The sequence below is a fragment of the Lycorma delicatula genome, chromosome 2, assembly GCF_047948215.1.
Source record: "Lycorma delicatula isolate Av1 chromosome 2, ASM4794821v1, whole genome shotgun sequence".
NCBI classification, from domain to species: domain Eukaryota; kingdom Metazoa; phylum Arthropoda; class Insecta; order Hemiptera; family Fulgoridae; genus Lycorma; species Lycorma delicatula.
This window is the reverse complement of record NC_134456.1, coordinates 58,595,547-58,608,354: the sequence shown is the minus strand read 5'-3', so window position 1 is coordinate 58,608,354 and position 12,808 is coordinate 58,595,547. Positions and strand designations below refer to the sequence as shown.

The window sequence follows — 12,808 nt, the reverse complement described above, 5'->3', positions numbered from 1 at the left end:
TAAAAAATATATCAAATAATTAATTCATAAAAAATAAAAAAAATACTTAAAGTACAACTCTTTACAACTCTAATACAACTTGTCTCTTTACAATTTTCTCTCTTTGCAACTTCAATATAACTCTTTACATCAAGTAAAGAGAAAGTTTTTGAAACAACATGTAAAGATGTCCTTTTTCAAGTAATTAATACTATTAAAATTTATAGTAGAATCTTTGATTACAGACATACTGTGGATATAGACAAACAAATATGTAGATAATTGATATATAGGCATATACAGGTATAACAGTCATAATATTGTAAAGGGTACAGTACCACAAAATAATAACTTATATTCGACTTCATAATTATCAATAATGTAAATATTAATGTAAGGAGTAGGTTGTGGTATTATTTTTAATACTTTTAAGTCAACAAAAATAAATAAAAAAAATGGAAAAATTTCCATTTCCATATTTCAGTGAAAATATCCATTTTTACCATCCCTGAATCCATTTTGACTAGTTTTGGTGTGACGTCTGTATGTATGTATGTGCGTATGTCTGTATCTTGCATAACTCAACAGCAATTAGCCATAGGATGTTGAAATTTTTCAAAATTGTAAGTACTGATCCATAAATGATTTAAAAGTTATAGAAATTCAAAATCTAACCTGAAATGAGTTAATATCAATTACCTGTACTTATATTTTACAGATAAATACATTTTTTTTTTTACATTGACATCATAATAAAAAACAGAACTTATTACTCTTTTATCATTTAGAACAAGTATTTTATTATTATATAAATGTTCATATGATGTGTTTTGTACTCAGGCAATTAGATTAAGTATAATGAAATTTCTTTTATGACCAAATTTATCTTCAGAGTTCCCTCAGGTGTATAAATTAGTTATTAGTTTTAATTAATGCAAAAGTCTGATTTATCTTCTGCAATCTTACTTTTAACCTTTCAATTTTTTCAATCATTATTTATTCACTTTTTTGCACTTTTATATTTATTACTTTTTATAATTTTCAGTTATGTATCAGATAAAATTAATTAATTAATTGTCTGAAATTTTGGAATACATTATTTGTAGAATTAAATACATTTGATAATTAAAAGTAATAAATTGCATACATAGTAATGTAATCTAATTATTAAATAATAATTAGATAATTAATTAATATTAATTAGATTCCTAAATCTTGTTTTACTGATATACTTTTTTTGTTATTTCATACATTTCTACTTAAAAATTGGATAAATAAAATGTCTTTCAACCCTTCTCAAGCATCCTATATAACAATAGATCACTAGACAATAGATTGTACATACTATCTTTCATCAGCACTACCCAATAAAAGATCAACTGACTCTTCAATTCAGACCTTTGCAATGTTTTACCTGTTGAGCGTAAGAAGTTATTCATCACTCATTATATGGAGTCAAAGGAAGAGGGACTACTTGACTTGGATCTTTTTAAAGGGGAGGAAGCAGAAGGTGAGGGTAACAAAACCTGATGGAATCTACTCTGATCCTAGCCGCACATTTTCATTATGAACTTTCATAAGATTCAAATATCTCTTTAATATTTTTCTTTACTTACAGTTTTAATTTAACCTTTTTTGCTCATAACAGGAGTTGCTAAGTTATGACATGTGATAAACAAAAACTTCAGCATAGATTTCAAATCTATCTTCTTATTTGAGATAAAATTAAAACAGTTTATCTTATGTAAAATAATCCAAATTTTGCATCAGTAGCTAGTTTCAAAGTTATCAAAACTGCTAATTTTCTGGGTTTACTATTTAAAGCAAACTCATCAATTACTTTATTATAAAATTGGGTACTTCAATTTTACATCATTTAAATTTTAATTCTATCATTATTATAAGCACAATAGTCTTTGTATTACATATCTATCATATTTAAAATATGGGATAATATTCCTAATTACATTTAAAATATGAGATAATTAATGGTAGTGGAGGTTCTTTTACTGGTACACATAAAAGGTTTTTAGATTCAGAAAATGTTTGCTTGTTTTATGGCAGTTTAAAGATTCATGTTAGTTGGTGTTCAGAAGAATGAGTCGGTAAATACTTCCTTGTCTATATTTATGAAATTTTATTTATTTTTTTTTTATTAAATAATATTGTTAAGTTTGTTTGAAATAAAAGATATTCATATAATACAAATACAAAGCTTTAAGATGAAAATTTGGTTTATACTGATCTATAATCTTGTACAATATATTTAGTAGCAATTCTTACAGAGGACTCGTGAAATAAAATACTATAAAAAAAATCTGATGTGGACACCACATGACTTCCTTATACTCCTATTAAAATACAGTTACACATTTTTTTAAAATAAAAATTACATAAAATTTTATTTCTTTAAAAACTTCTGATATTTTTCCATTTTTTTTTTTATTATTATTGAATTATTTGTAAGATAGCATATGTAAAAAAAAAAATATCATTCTGGCTGAATATGATAAATCAATACATTTAAAATAAAATAAAAAGTTTAAAAAAAAGGAGATGAAGTCTGTTTCAAACCGAGGTGCCTTCTCCTAAGATCCAAATATTTCATTAATTAAAATTTTATTTGGCTATAAACTCACTTTGGAACCAATGAAAATAAGTACCACTTTGATATATCGTTGAAAAGCTCTTAATGAGGGCTACTACTGCAGTTAAGATAAAGTCCAAAATCCAATTTTTTGTAATTTTGGGTTTTATGGACACTTTTGGTCCAGCTGACTGCAATTAAAAGGGAAGGTGCACAACTATGTTACAACAGTCCTAAATCCAAAATGTCAACATCCTACATCCTAATCGTTTTTGAGTTATGCGAAATACATACGTACAGATGTCACACCGAAACTAGTCAAAATGAATTCAGGGATGGACAAAATGGATATTTTCATTGAAATCTGGAATCTGAAATTTTTCGTGATCACAATACTTCCTTTACTTTGTACAAGGAAGTAAAAATAATTTTTTAGTAGAGAAAATAGAATTACAATATTAATAATACCTGAAGACGGCGCCCAATTGCTCCAAGTGAAGGTCCTGTTGTACCTGAACCTCCATGAACTGTACCATAAAACTTATTTTCACTACGATCAGCTACTAGAAATTGATCATCACGCATTGAAAATTCATCATCTGGCTCTTCTCCAGGAAATGTATCATCTGAATCTGGAGAACTGGAAATAATTATTGTAGATAAATACAAATTCTATGTAATCAAAACAATAATACTTTTTTTTTATTAATTACAGTTACAATTGTATATAAAGTTCATTCTCACTGAGAAATGCAATGTGACCTTGTACTATAACTGACATCATTTTAAGTACACCTTTCTTTCAAGAAGTTCTTTCTGTAAATAAACTTTCATTTATTAGTAAGTAAATATATTGAAGTAATCTAAGTATTTGATAAACCTATGTTTTGAAATGCTTCATATGTAAACGAACATAAGCTGACACATAAACAGACTCCTAAAATAACATTAGGAATATTATTTTTCATTAATACTAAGCACAAGGCTTAGACTCCTTTTTTATCATAAATGTATTTTTTAAAATATCTCTAGTAAATAAAACAATAATTATACCCCTGCAGTGTCTACCAAAGTGCGGTTCATATTCAGTATCCAAGCAGAATAATCATAATTTTCCCAGAAAATTTTGGATATTTCCATACAGCAAGTATAACCTCATTTCCACAAAAAATAAATAGATCTGCTTTATAAAACAATTTATACATGTCATTACTAAGATTTAAATTAAATAAAGCCTTACAAAATAAAACATTAAAATTTTAATTGCTCATTAATAATAAGAATATATGTATGTATTTTATGTATTGAATAAATTGATTTGAGACATAGACCACAGATATATTTCCAACTCCTGATTGCTATCTAGGATTTGACCTCACCTTTCTCTTTTTTCAGATTACAGCTTGAATTCAAATATTTTTCTACAACCACACTAAAATTGAATCTCTTTTTAACCAGTCTGTTCTTTTTGTAAATTTTTCTTAATGGTTGTTTAGCAACTTCATTTCCAGTTTAAAAATCCCTCTTTCTGTTTACTTCTTCAACCTCAGATAATGAAAAGGATCCAACAATTATATCATCACAGTATAATGTAATACCTGTAATATATATTCAATGTATAAGGTTTACCATTAATCAATTTATTGTATCTTGTTTTACACTCCATGTTCTTCACTTTATACTGGTACATATAAAATATTAACTATTTCCTCATTTGCCTCACTTCATATGGACAATTAAAAGATAACTAATGAGTATGCCTTTGAGGTTATTAGCCGTTTTAAAATTTCCATTATGTTTTATGAAACAAATTTAACCAGAACAAATTTGCAATGACAGATTCGTATAATTTGATCATTGTTTGAACAGTTGTTATTTTTCAAAGTTCCTTCTAGAAATTCAATACCTTACTAAATATCTCTGCAATATTCAAAATAGATATTAAATATCTATATATTTAATATTATTTAATATTAAATAGTCAAATCCTTAATTATAGTTTTTCTCTATCTGAACTTTCACAAATTTATGACAGTTTTTGAACTGACATCAAATAATTTTTTTGTAATTAAACTCAACACTATCATTTTTTTAATACTTATATTAAATTGACCAAGATAAATTGGCTATCTTACAAATATTTTGAATTTTAATTTATAAGCTAATTCCAATATCATTCAATTTCTGTATTATATCCTTAAAATCAACAACCATTTCAATAGGAGCTGATTAATTTTAAGTTAAATAAATCTTTCACAGTTATATTAAATACAGAATGAATTATAAATAAGACAGTTAGATAGCAATATAGCAGAATTCAAAATTTCTCTACAGGTTCAGATAAATAAAAATATTATTAATATTACTATTATACCAGGTAATAAATCCTTATTCACATCCAGCCTCAAAGAAGCAAGCCATAGAGTTGAAATAATTGCGTAGTTGACAAAATTTACGTATTATACAGGTTCATAATTCCCAGACATATGTGACAACTGCATCATGGCACACATTGGAACCCCAGGGTCATCATCTACCAAGTTTGGAACATATATTTCCTCATCAATGCGTGTATGTCTAAACTTTCTGTATTAGCAGGAACAGGCAAGGTTGAACACCAGTAGTCTTGAGCGACCTGTGAAGCGAGTGCAGAATCTCTCCTAGTGTGCTAATGATGATGGTTACTGTTATAACTTCTTCCTGGGCCCAGACCTTTCTGACCTGATCTGTAAAATCCCTGTATGGTAATTTCTTGGCATGCTTCTTCTGGATGTTACAAGTCATGTCGATGATCCAGGTGATGTTTTCCTATTTTTTGGTCATAACAATATGTGAATGGTTGTGGGCCACTAGCTTAACCGTGAGAACTGTACACTCATAATAGATCTTGTACCAATCATTCTCCAACATGGTCAGAGGAGCATACCTGTAATAAGGGACGGACACATCAAGAAGTCCCAGGTCCAGGACCAATCTTTGGTGGAGGATGTGAGCCATATTATTGTGGCAGGACCTATACTCCTTCAGGGCCAGTAATCATGTGTTCCATGATTTCACTCGTACTCCTACATAATCAGCACTTGTCCACAAGCACGGTAGGGTCCTTAACTATGAGCTTCCAGTAATTGAGTGTGCTGATTATCGATTCCTGAATTGTGAATGCAAATGCTTCAGTCTCAGCAAACAATTTGGTGTACTCCAGCCATGCAAAGGAGGCAGCATAGTCTATTGGTTTGTCCAATATGGAGGCGATGACCTCCTGTGAAGTTCACTCACCCACCATGCATCCATCTTCTGTCTCTCACTGGAGACCTTCTTGTTCAGAGGGTCATAGTCAGTGTCACTAAGACAGAGTGGGCTTAGACCTTCATCTCTCCTCACTACCTCTTAGTGAAAATGCTGGATTCACCTCACTGAGGTTCTGCTGTTGTTTTGCATGAACCTCAAAGAAATTTGCGACATCTCTTCTTCTCTTACCTTGGGACAGACAGAAGCGAGCTGTAGAACTGTGCGGGTCTACTGTGCTTGGTGCCTGGTGAATTAACTTCTAAAAAGTCGATTATGCCCCTCAAGCTCCATCCTCATCCATCTTAGAACCCTGAAGCTGTAGGCAACCAGCAGCAATGTCCTTCTTGTTATTGTCCCCAATTAATTGCAACTTCATGATAGCACACACACGAACTTTGAGGCCAGATGTAAGGGCCTTCTTTGCATGGCTGTGGCTAATAGGCAAAATTAATTAATACCTCTAAAATAAATTTTACTTATAATCAATTATTTTACACATTACATAATACTTCATATTTTAATTTACCTGCGTGTTACCCTGCGCACCATGATTCGTTGCTGTTGCTGTTGGTGTGACAGAGTTTGCTGCATTGTTGGAGCAGCTGGTGTGGGATGTTGAACTTGAGGAGTAACTGCACCCAATGCTGTCCTCAACTGATCAGGATGCAATTGATTTCCATAACTAACCTATAAAAAAATTTCATTTAAATTTGATCTTTTTTTGTCATAAAATTTAGTTATTAAACATATTTCTGTGTTGCATTTTTAAATATTTCTGCAGCATTTAAGAACAGGTTGTAAAATAATTATCAAACATTTATTTTATTTTTACAGAGAATAATTTTTATTTGTTCATGTAACTTATGAATAAATAAATATTCATTACTGAATGGCTGCTGTCCATTAAAACTTATTTTTCAATGATGATGTTGAAAATGATTTGTTTTATCATGTGAAAGTACTAGGCCTACTCAGAACCTTCTGGAGGAAAGGCAGATAAGCAAGAAGAACTTCATCACATTTATTTTAGACAGTTATAATGTACAAAAAATTAAAGGAGCTTTAACTGCTACTGAGTGGTTTTAATAATTTTACATATCATTCAGAGGATGATTACGTAACCTCCAAAAACACATTTCATAAAAGGACATGTCCAAATTATTAAACAGCTTCACTAATTATTTTAACAGTTCTGAACTTAATAAATAAGTAATTTTAAGACTTCATATGCCAATTACCTGTCCGTTGGATAAATTTTCTTTTGTTGGAGATCCTTTGAGGGGTGTTCGAAGTGATTCTGGTAACAGATCAACAAGATTTGTTGAATGTGGTTGATATCGAAGTATTAAAACACAGGTTGATACCAGTGTATATGCCAAAAGTGTACCTGCAAATTAAAAAAAAAATTATCTATTTTGGAAAGAATATTTTTAATGTAATTATAACGTACTACATAAAATCAATTCATGAATCAGTTCTATTATTGTAAAATAATTTTTGTTTTATCTGTTAAAGGTTATAATTTTAACTTCGACAGTACTCTGACCATAGTGTAGAATATATACTACCAAACTATACTGCTACAATACTTAACACTCAATTCTTTACCTATACTGAATGAATAAGAGCGTGCGTGCATGCGCACACACATACACACACAATATTAATTTAATTGAAAACCTGGCAACCTCAATCACTAACACCTTGCTCAACTAGCAACATTTGTTGTTCTAAGCTCAGGAGTTTTATTTTCAACTAATTCTAGCTTAGAAGTGGTTTTTCTACTGAGCTTTGGTACTCAGTTTAATCCAGTAGACCTTATAGATCTTAGTAGAAATTAACTGCTACTGTCCTAATTAATGTTGTGCAAAAACATTTTGTATAACTTTATAAAAGTTGCTTATAAAGTTATACAAAAACTATTACAATATTTAACCTCCAGTATCAGTTTTAATATTTAAGCTACAATATCACTATTGTTCTGAAACTCCTGATAAAAATTAGAGTTGACAGTACACATTCAATAAAATTGTTTAACAAATAATTATTTTGTTAGTAAAAATAAACAGACAATAAGAACAATTGCATTAATGCTCTGTAAGACTGAGATGCAGAAATTTTATTCTGTCAGATGGATCCAACATTGGTACCATACTCAGTATATTCATATAACTAGATGACATAATACATTTTATTGCATCCTGAATTCATTTATAACTTACAAATCTTTGGAATTTTGATTTTATTCACTCAGCAAAGATTATTTTTATTCATTTATTTTCTCTTAAATCAGCATTTGTTAAAATTGAAAAGTTAATTCCAACTCTGTTAAAATAATATTCTTTTATTTTACCCCCTTTCTAATGTAAGTTATATAAATTAAATGTCCTCAAATACAGCACTATTCTGAATCCTATAAAAAAAAAAAAAAAAAAATTAAAAATTCCTTTATAAAAAAAGGACTAGAACACATTACTATAATTGGAAAATAATTATGTTTTCAATAATTTTTTTCTATTGTTATATTTAATTTCCTAACTTCTGATTACAAAAATATAAGTATAATCTGAAATACATTCAAAATAAACTCTCTTACCAATTGACATCATTTCTACAAGTACTTCCAAACTGATAAGTAGAGCTGCTATAGCAGCTGCAAAACCAGAGCTAAATGTGGCTAAAACTGGAGTTCCTGTCGTTGGCAGTACTTGAGCCAGAGTCCTGAAAAAATACGCTGATTAAAACCAAATGGTATTGGCTAATATTAATGTAAATAATGATTTGACTAAAACAAGTTTCAAAAAGAGTTATGAATATTTCATTTCTTTTATCAAAATCTACTTTAGAATGACTTCATGAACAAATTTGTTTAAAATATTTTTATATTAAGGTTTTCATCTTGGGCTGAAAGAAAGCTCTAATTGCTTTGCAAAAGAAAAGTGGTGGATTAAATTAGTTTCATTAGAGATTAATTGATGTATGATCAACTTCTACTAAATACTATTTGAGTGCTATTAAACTATTAAAGGGCTACTAAAACTACTACTAACTATTACTGCTATTAAAAACTATTTATGATATTATACAAATAAATTTTTCATCATGCAAACACTTATTTCTGTTCAAAAAATGAATTAGATTTGATTAAGTATGTTTATTTATTACATCACTGTTATTTTGGTTTCAGTTTTCATAATGTTCAAGTATGTAAAGATGTGGTCCCTCTTTGTGTATGTTAAAAATGCAGCATACTTCTTAACTACATTCTAAACATGTAGTTAGCATGACTACATGTCATGCTGTCTTAATTAAATATTTTTAGTTTTAAATTTTTTTATTTTCCATTCCTAATATGTATGTTGTGATTTGTTCACCTTTGTGAACAATAAACAACCCCATGACTCAATAAGGTAAGAATGAAATGTATGGCATATAAATCAAATGTAGTCTTCTACAGATTCAGGTCAACCATTCCGAGATGTGTTGTTAAATGAACCACCAAAGTACATCCATTATCCACTGTCTCATATTCAAATTTGTGTAAAAGTAACATAGCTTTACTAGAATTTGAATCTCATAACCTTGCCAAAAATCAGCTATTGATTTTTATTGCTATACCAACCCAGTAGGTTTTGACTACCTAATTAAGCAAACTGCCAGAAATAACATCAGCCGATACTAGAGGGAGGACAATAGCAACAGTTACTGAAGATGGTCACTATTGGAAATATTTTACAGTAATGAAAAATGTTTTACTTGTATTTGTAAAATTGGCTTGGTTTGTTATTTCAAAAGCTTATATTTTAAATAATTTTCATCACTAACTGCTATAGACAAAAAAACACCAAACGTTTATAAACAATATGAACTAAATTATATAAATATGAACTAAATGCAGGATTAAATTCTGTATCAGTTGGGGAAATTTGGTTTTGTAGTAGGAAACATTTAACTTATTTAATTACTATTCATTTGTTATTCAGTCTAATTTTATATTAATATGCAGAATAATAACACTTAATACAAAAAAGAAGAACAAGATTTTATACTTCAGTTTTGGAAAATTAATAAGGATGCTATTGTATTTTATGAATTCATGTGGGATTTCCTAATTCTTTTTCAAATTGTGAATGAACTGTAAACCATCATAATTATAATTATTGGTCTGATGAAAATTCTTCTTTAATTAAGGAGAAGAAATTTAATGTACTTGGTTCATGTTTAGTATAGATTCATAAATAAAGGAGTGTTGGAACCTTATTTCTTAGACAAAAATGAACATGATATTAGGATACTGAGATGTTATTCAAAGCTATTAAACAAACCTGTGATTGATGTCTGCCATCAGTATATCTAGCAGCAAATCCTCACTACACTTTTCAAGTTAGATTACCTCAATCAATCTTTTCCTAAATTTATATGATACCTGTATTTATAGCATACCTGAAGTGCCTAAAGCTATCAATTAAAAACTCAGTGGATTTTATAATTCAGAAAAGAATTTATTAGAAAAATGTGTAATTCAGTGGTTAAATACTACCATTAATACATAAAATATAAAGATCAGCTCTCTGCATCTCTTCATCTGATGTGTATATTAAGCATGAAATAATAAAAAATATTTTCTGTTTTATTCTCTTTTAAACTCTCTTTATTAACTGTTTTCTTATTAGTTAAACTGACTTTTATCCCACTTTAAATTTAATGTATACATATATATAAGTTTGAAAATTATACTTTTCTAAAATAATTTAAACTATTTATATTGAAAATTACAATCTGATTTTTACATCTGTATATACTTGACTGAGTTCGGTAATTTTTACTTTTCCTTCTTGAAGTTTAACTCAGTGGGATAAAACCTACTCTTTGTTAATTCAGGATCTGGAATATGAAATAACAACATTCTTGTTAGCATCAGCCAAATAATTTGATTGAGTGAAAAAACAAAATATCTTCAATCTGTAAAAATATGTTTTAATTGAAACTTTCATAAGTTTGGAAGTATAACATTTTTAATTTTACTTCAGGAATGTACACAAAAAAATTAATATAAATGAAGGCAAGGCTTAAAAAGACAATTTATGTTATATAATTAACAGTTTTTAGTTATTTTTAACAGCTTTTACAAAATGAGGCTTACCTGAAAATAAGGCCATCTTGAGCCATTGCATAAACAATTCTTGGCATTGGGAACATGGAGCCAAACATGCTTACAGTCAAACCTGCTAGCGCACCAACTGCTACTATATACTTACATTTATAAGCACCAACTTGTCCAAACATCTCAACTAATGCTGAATCAGCATCAACCTGCTCGTACGGCACTGTAGAAACAGAATAATATGTATCTAAGTTTTCGATTGCATATCACTTAAAATAAGATATGTCAAGATACAGAAAATTAAAAAAAATCTGTTCGCCTTGAGGAAGGTAAAAAAAAAAACAAGTGAATTTTTGTTTTCCATATATAATTTTTTTCTTAATTGGATCTTAATTTACTTTTATGATCTTGGACATGATTATAAACTTATTTTAGCATGGTATTACAGAAATGATAATGAAGAATTACTAATTATTCAGAAATAAACCATCTGATCTAGAATATCAACAACAGCAAAAAGCAACGTACTAATTATTGCTGGTCAGCTAGAAGAAAAAAAAGTGCATCTCATCATACTCACATAGGTCTCCCTGTTTTTTTTTTTTTTGTTTTTTTTAAATTATTACTGAGAATCAAGATTGTATATATATAGCTTAAGATAAAAATACTTTTGAGTTGATAAGTCTTGTTGTTTACTGTAGTAAATTGTTTATTTATTACTACTGATGCTAATAACAAAAAGGACATTATTATTTTTCACACAAATTGATGTACTGAAGATTATTAAATTTGCCATTTCATATTTTTTTCTATGCAGTTCCTGTCAATATGATCTATGATCTACTTATATACTCCGAGGTTTTCAGTAGACTATCATTGAAGCATTGATATAAAAATAAAAACAGTTTTAATTTAACGATTGAACAGAAAACAAAAAAAAAAACAGATATCCAAACTCCCAAAACAATAAAATTAAGGTTTCAGCGAAAGTTTGCCGTAAATTGAAAACATCGAAAATCAAAATTCAATTTTTTTATTTATTTTTAGTTCTGTAAAAAGACATTGTCCAAATCAAATAAGTACAGATATGTATGAAAGGCAAAATAATAATTATTATATATTTTTCCTACTTCATTTTCTCTAACACAAAAATATACACAGTTAAATATTTTCTTCCTGCTCTACTAATATTGTAACTAAATAATAAAACTTGTATATATACTTAACAACATGCATCATATAATAAAAAATTCGTCAAATTTTCTCAAATATGTTGATTGAAAATGCAAATCTCTTGCCAGCCCGATTTAGAAATTTATTCTTTATTTACTTGTATGTACTTTTTTTAGAACCATATATTTTCATCATCCTTGTGTTTTAAAGTAGAATGACTAAGAAACCAATTGTTCTCATTACAAAATGACAGCACAAAAGAAAATATTCATTATTTATACAAAAGTAGTCGTAATTAAGCAGAAGAAAAAACAGATGTTTTATTGTTAAACATTGAAATTAAAATAACATCAATTAATTCAATAATATGAATAAAGCCTAATAAATAATATAATGTTATGTAACACTATCTGCGTTTGTGTCCATACACACAAACAATAATGTTTAAAACAGCAATTTAATCTCAATGTAGAAGTCGCGATTAATTTACTAGTACTACTGGAACGAGACTGTAAACAGCAGTAGTTGTAAACTTCGAATATGCACCTCACCTTGTCGACTAGTAAAAGCATTTTACAAATTTGTTTATAAAATAACTGTTGTAATAAAAATGTTTTTAGAAATAAATTTTTGTTATCTTTAGTCGTTAACCGCTCAATAATTTTTCTTATGTTGGG

The 12,808-nt window shown here is 28.4% G+C and overlaps 1 protein-coding gene across 1 annotated transcript in view; it reads right to left on the bottom strand.

Moving 5' to 3' along the window:
• The window catches only part of LOC142319881 (solute carrier family 7 member 14), a 103,163-nt gene that overhangs the window by 10,317 nt on the left and 80,038 nt on the right, over nucleotides 1–12,808 (bottom strand). Inside the window, exons 6-10 of the mRNA XM_075357554.1 lie at nucleotides 10,998–11,181; nucleotides 8,451–8,575; nucleotides 7,093–7,241; nucleotides 6,381–6,541; nucleotides 3,035–3,206 (exon numbers count right to left, since the gene is read on the bottom strand). Of these exons, the coding sequence (XP_075213669.1) occupies nucleotides 3,035–3,206; nucleotides 6,381–6,541; nucleotides 7,093–7,241; nucleotides 8,451–8,575; nucleotides 10,998–11,181 (791 nt within the window). The remainder of the gene's footprint in view (nucleotides 1–3,034; nucleotides 3,207–6,380; nucleotides 6,542–7,092; nucleotides 7,242–8,450; nucleotides 8,576–10,997; nucleotides 11,182–12,808) is intronic.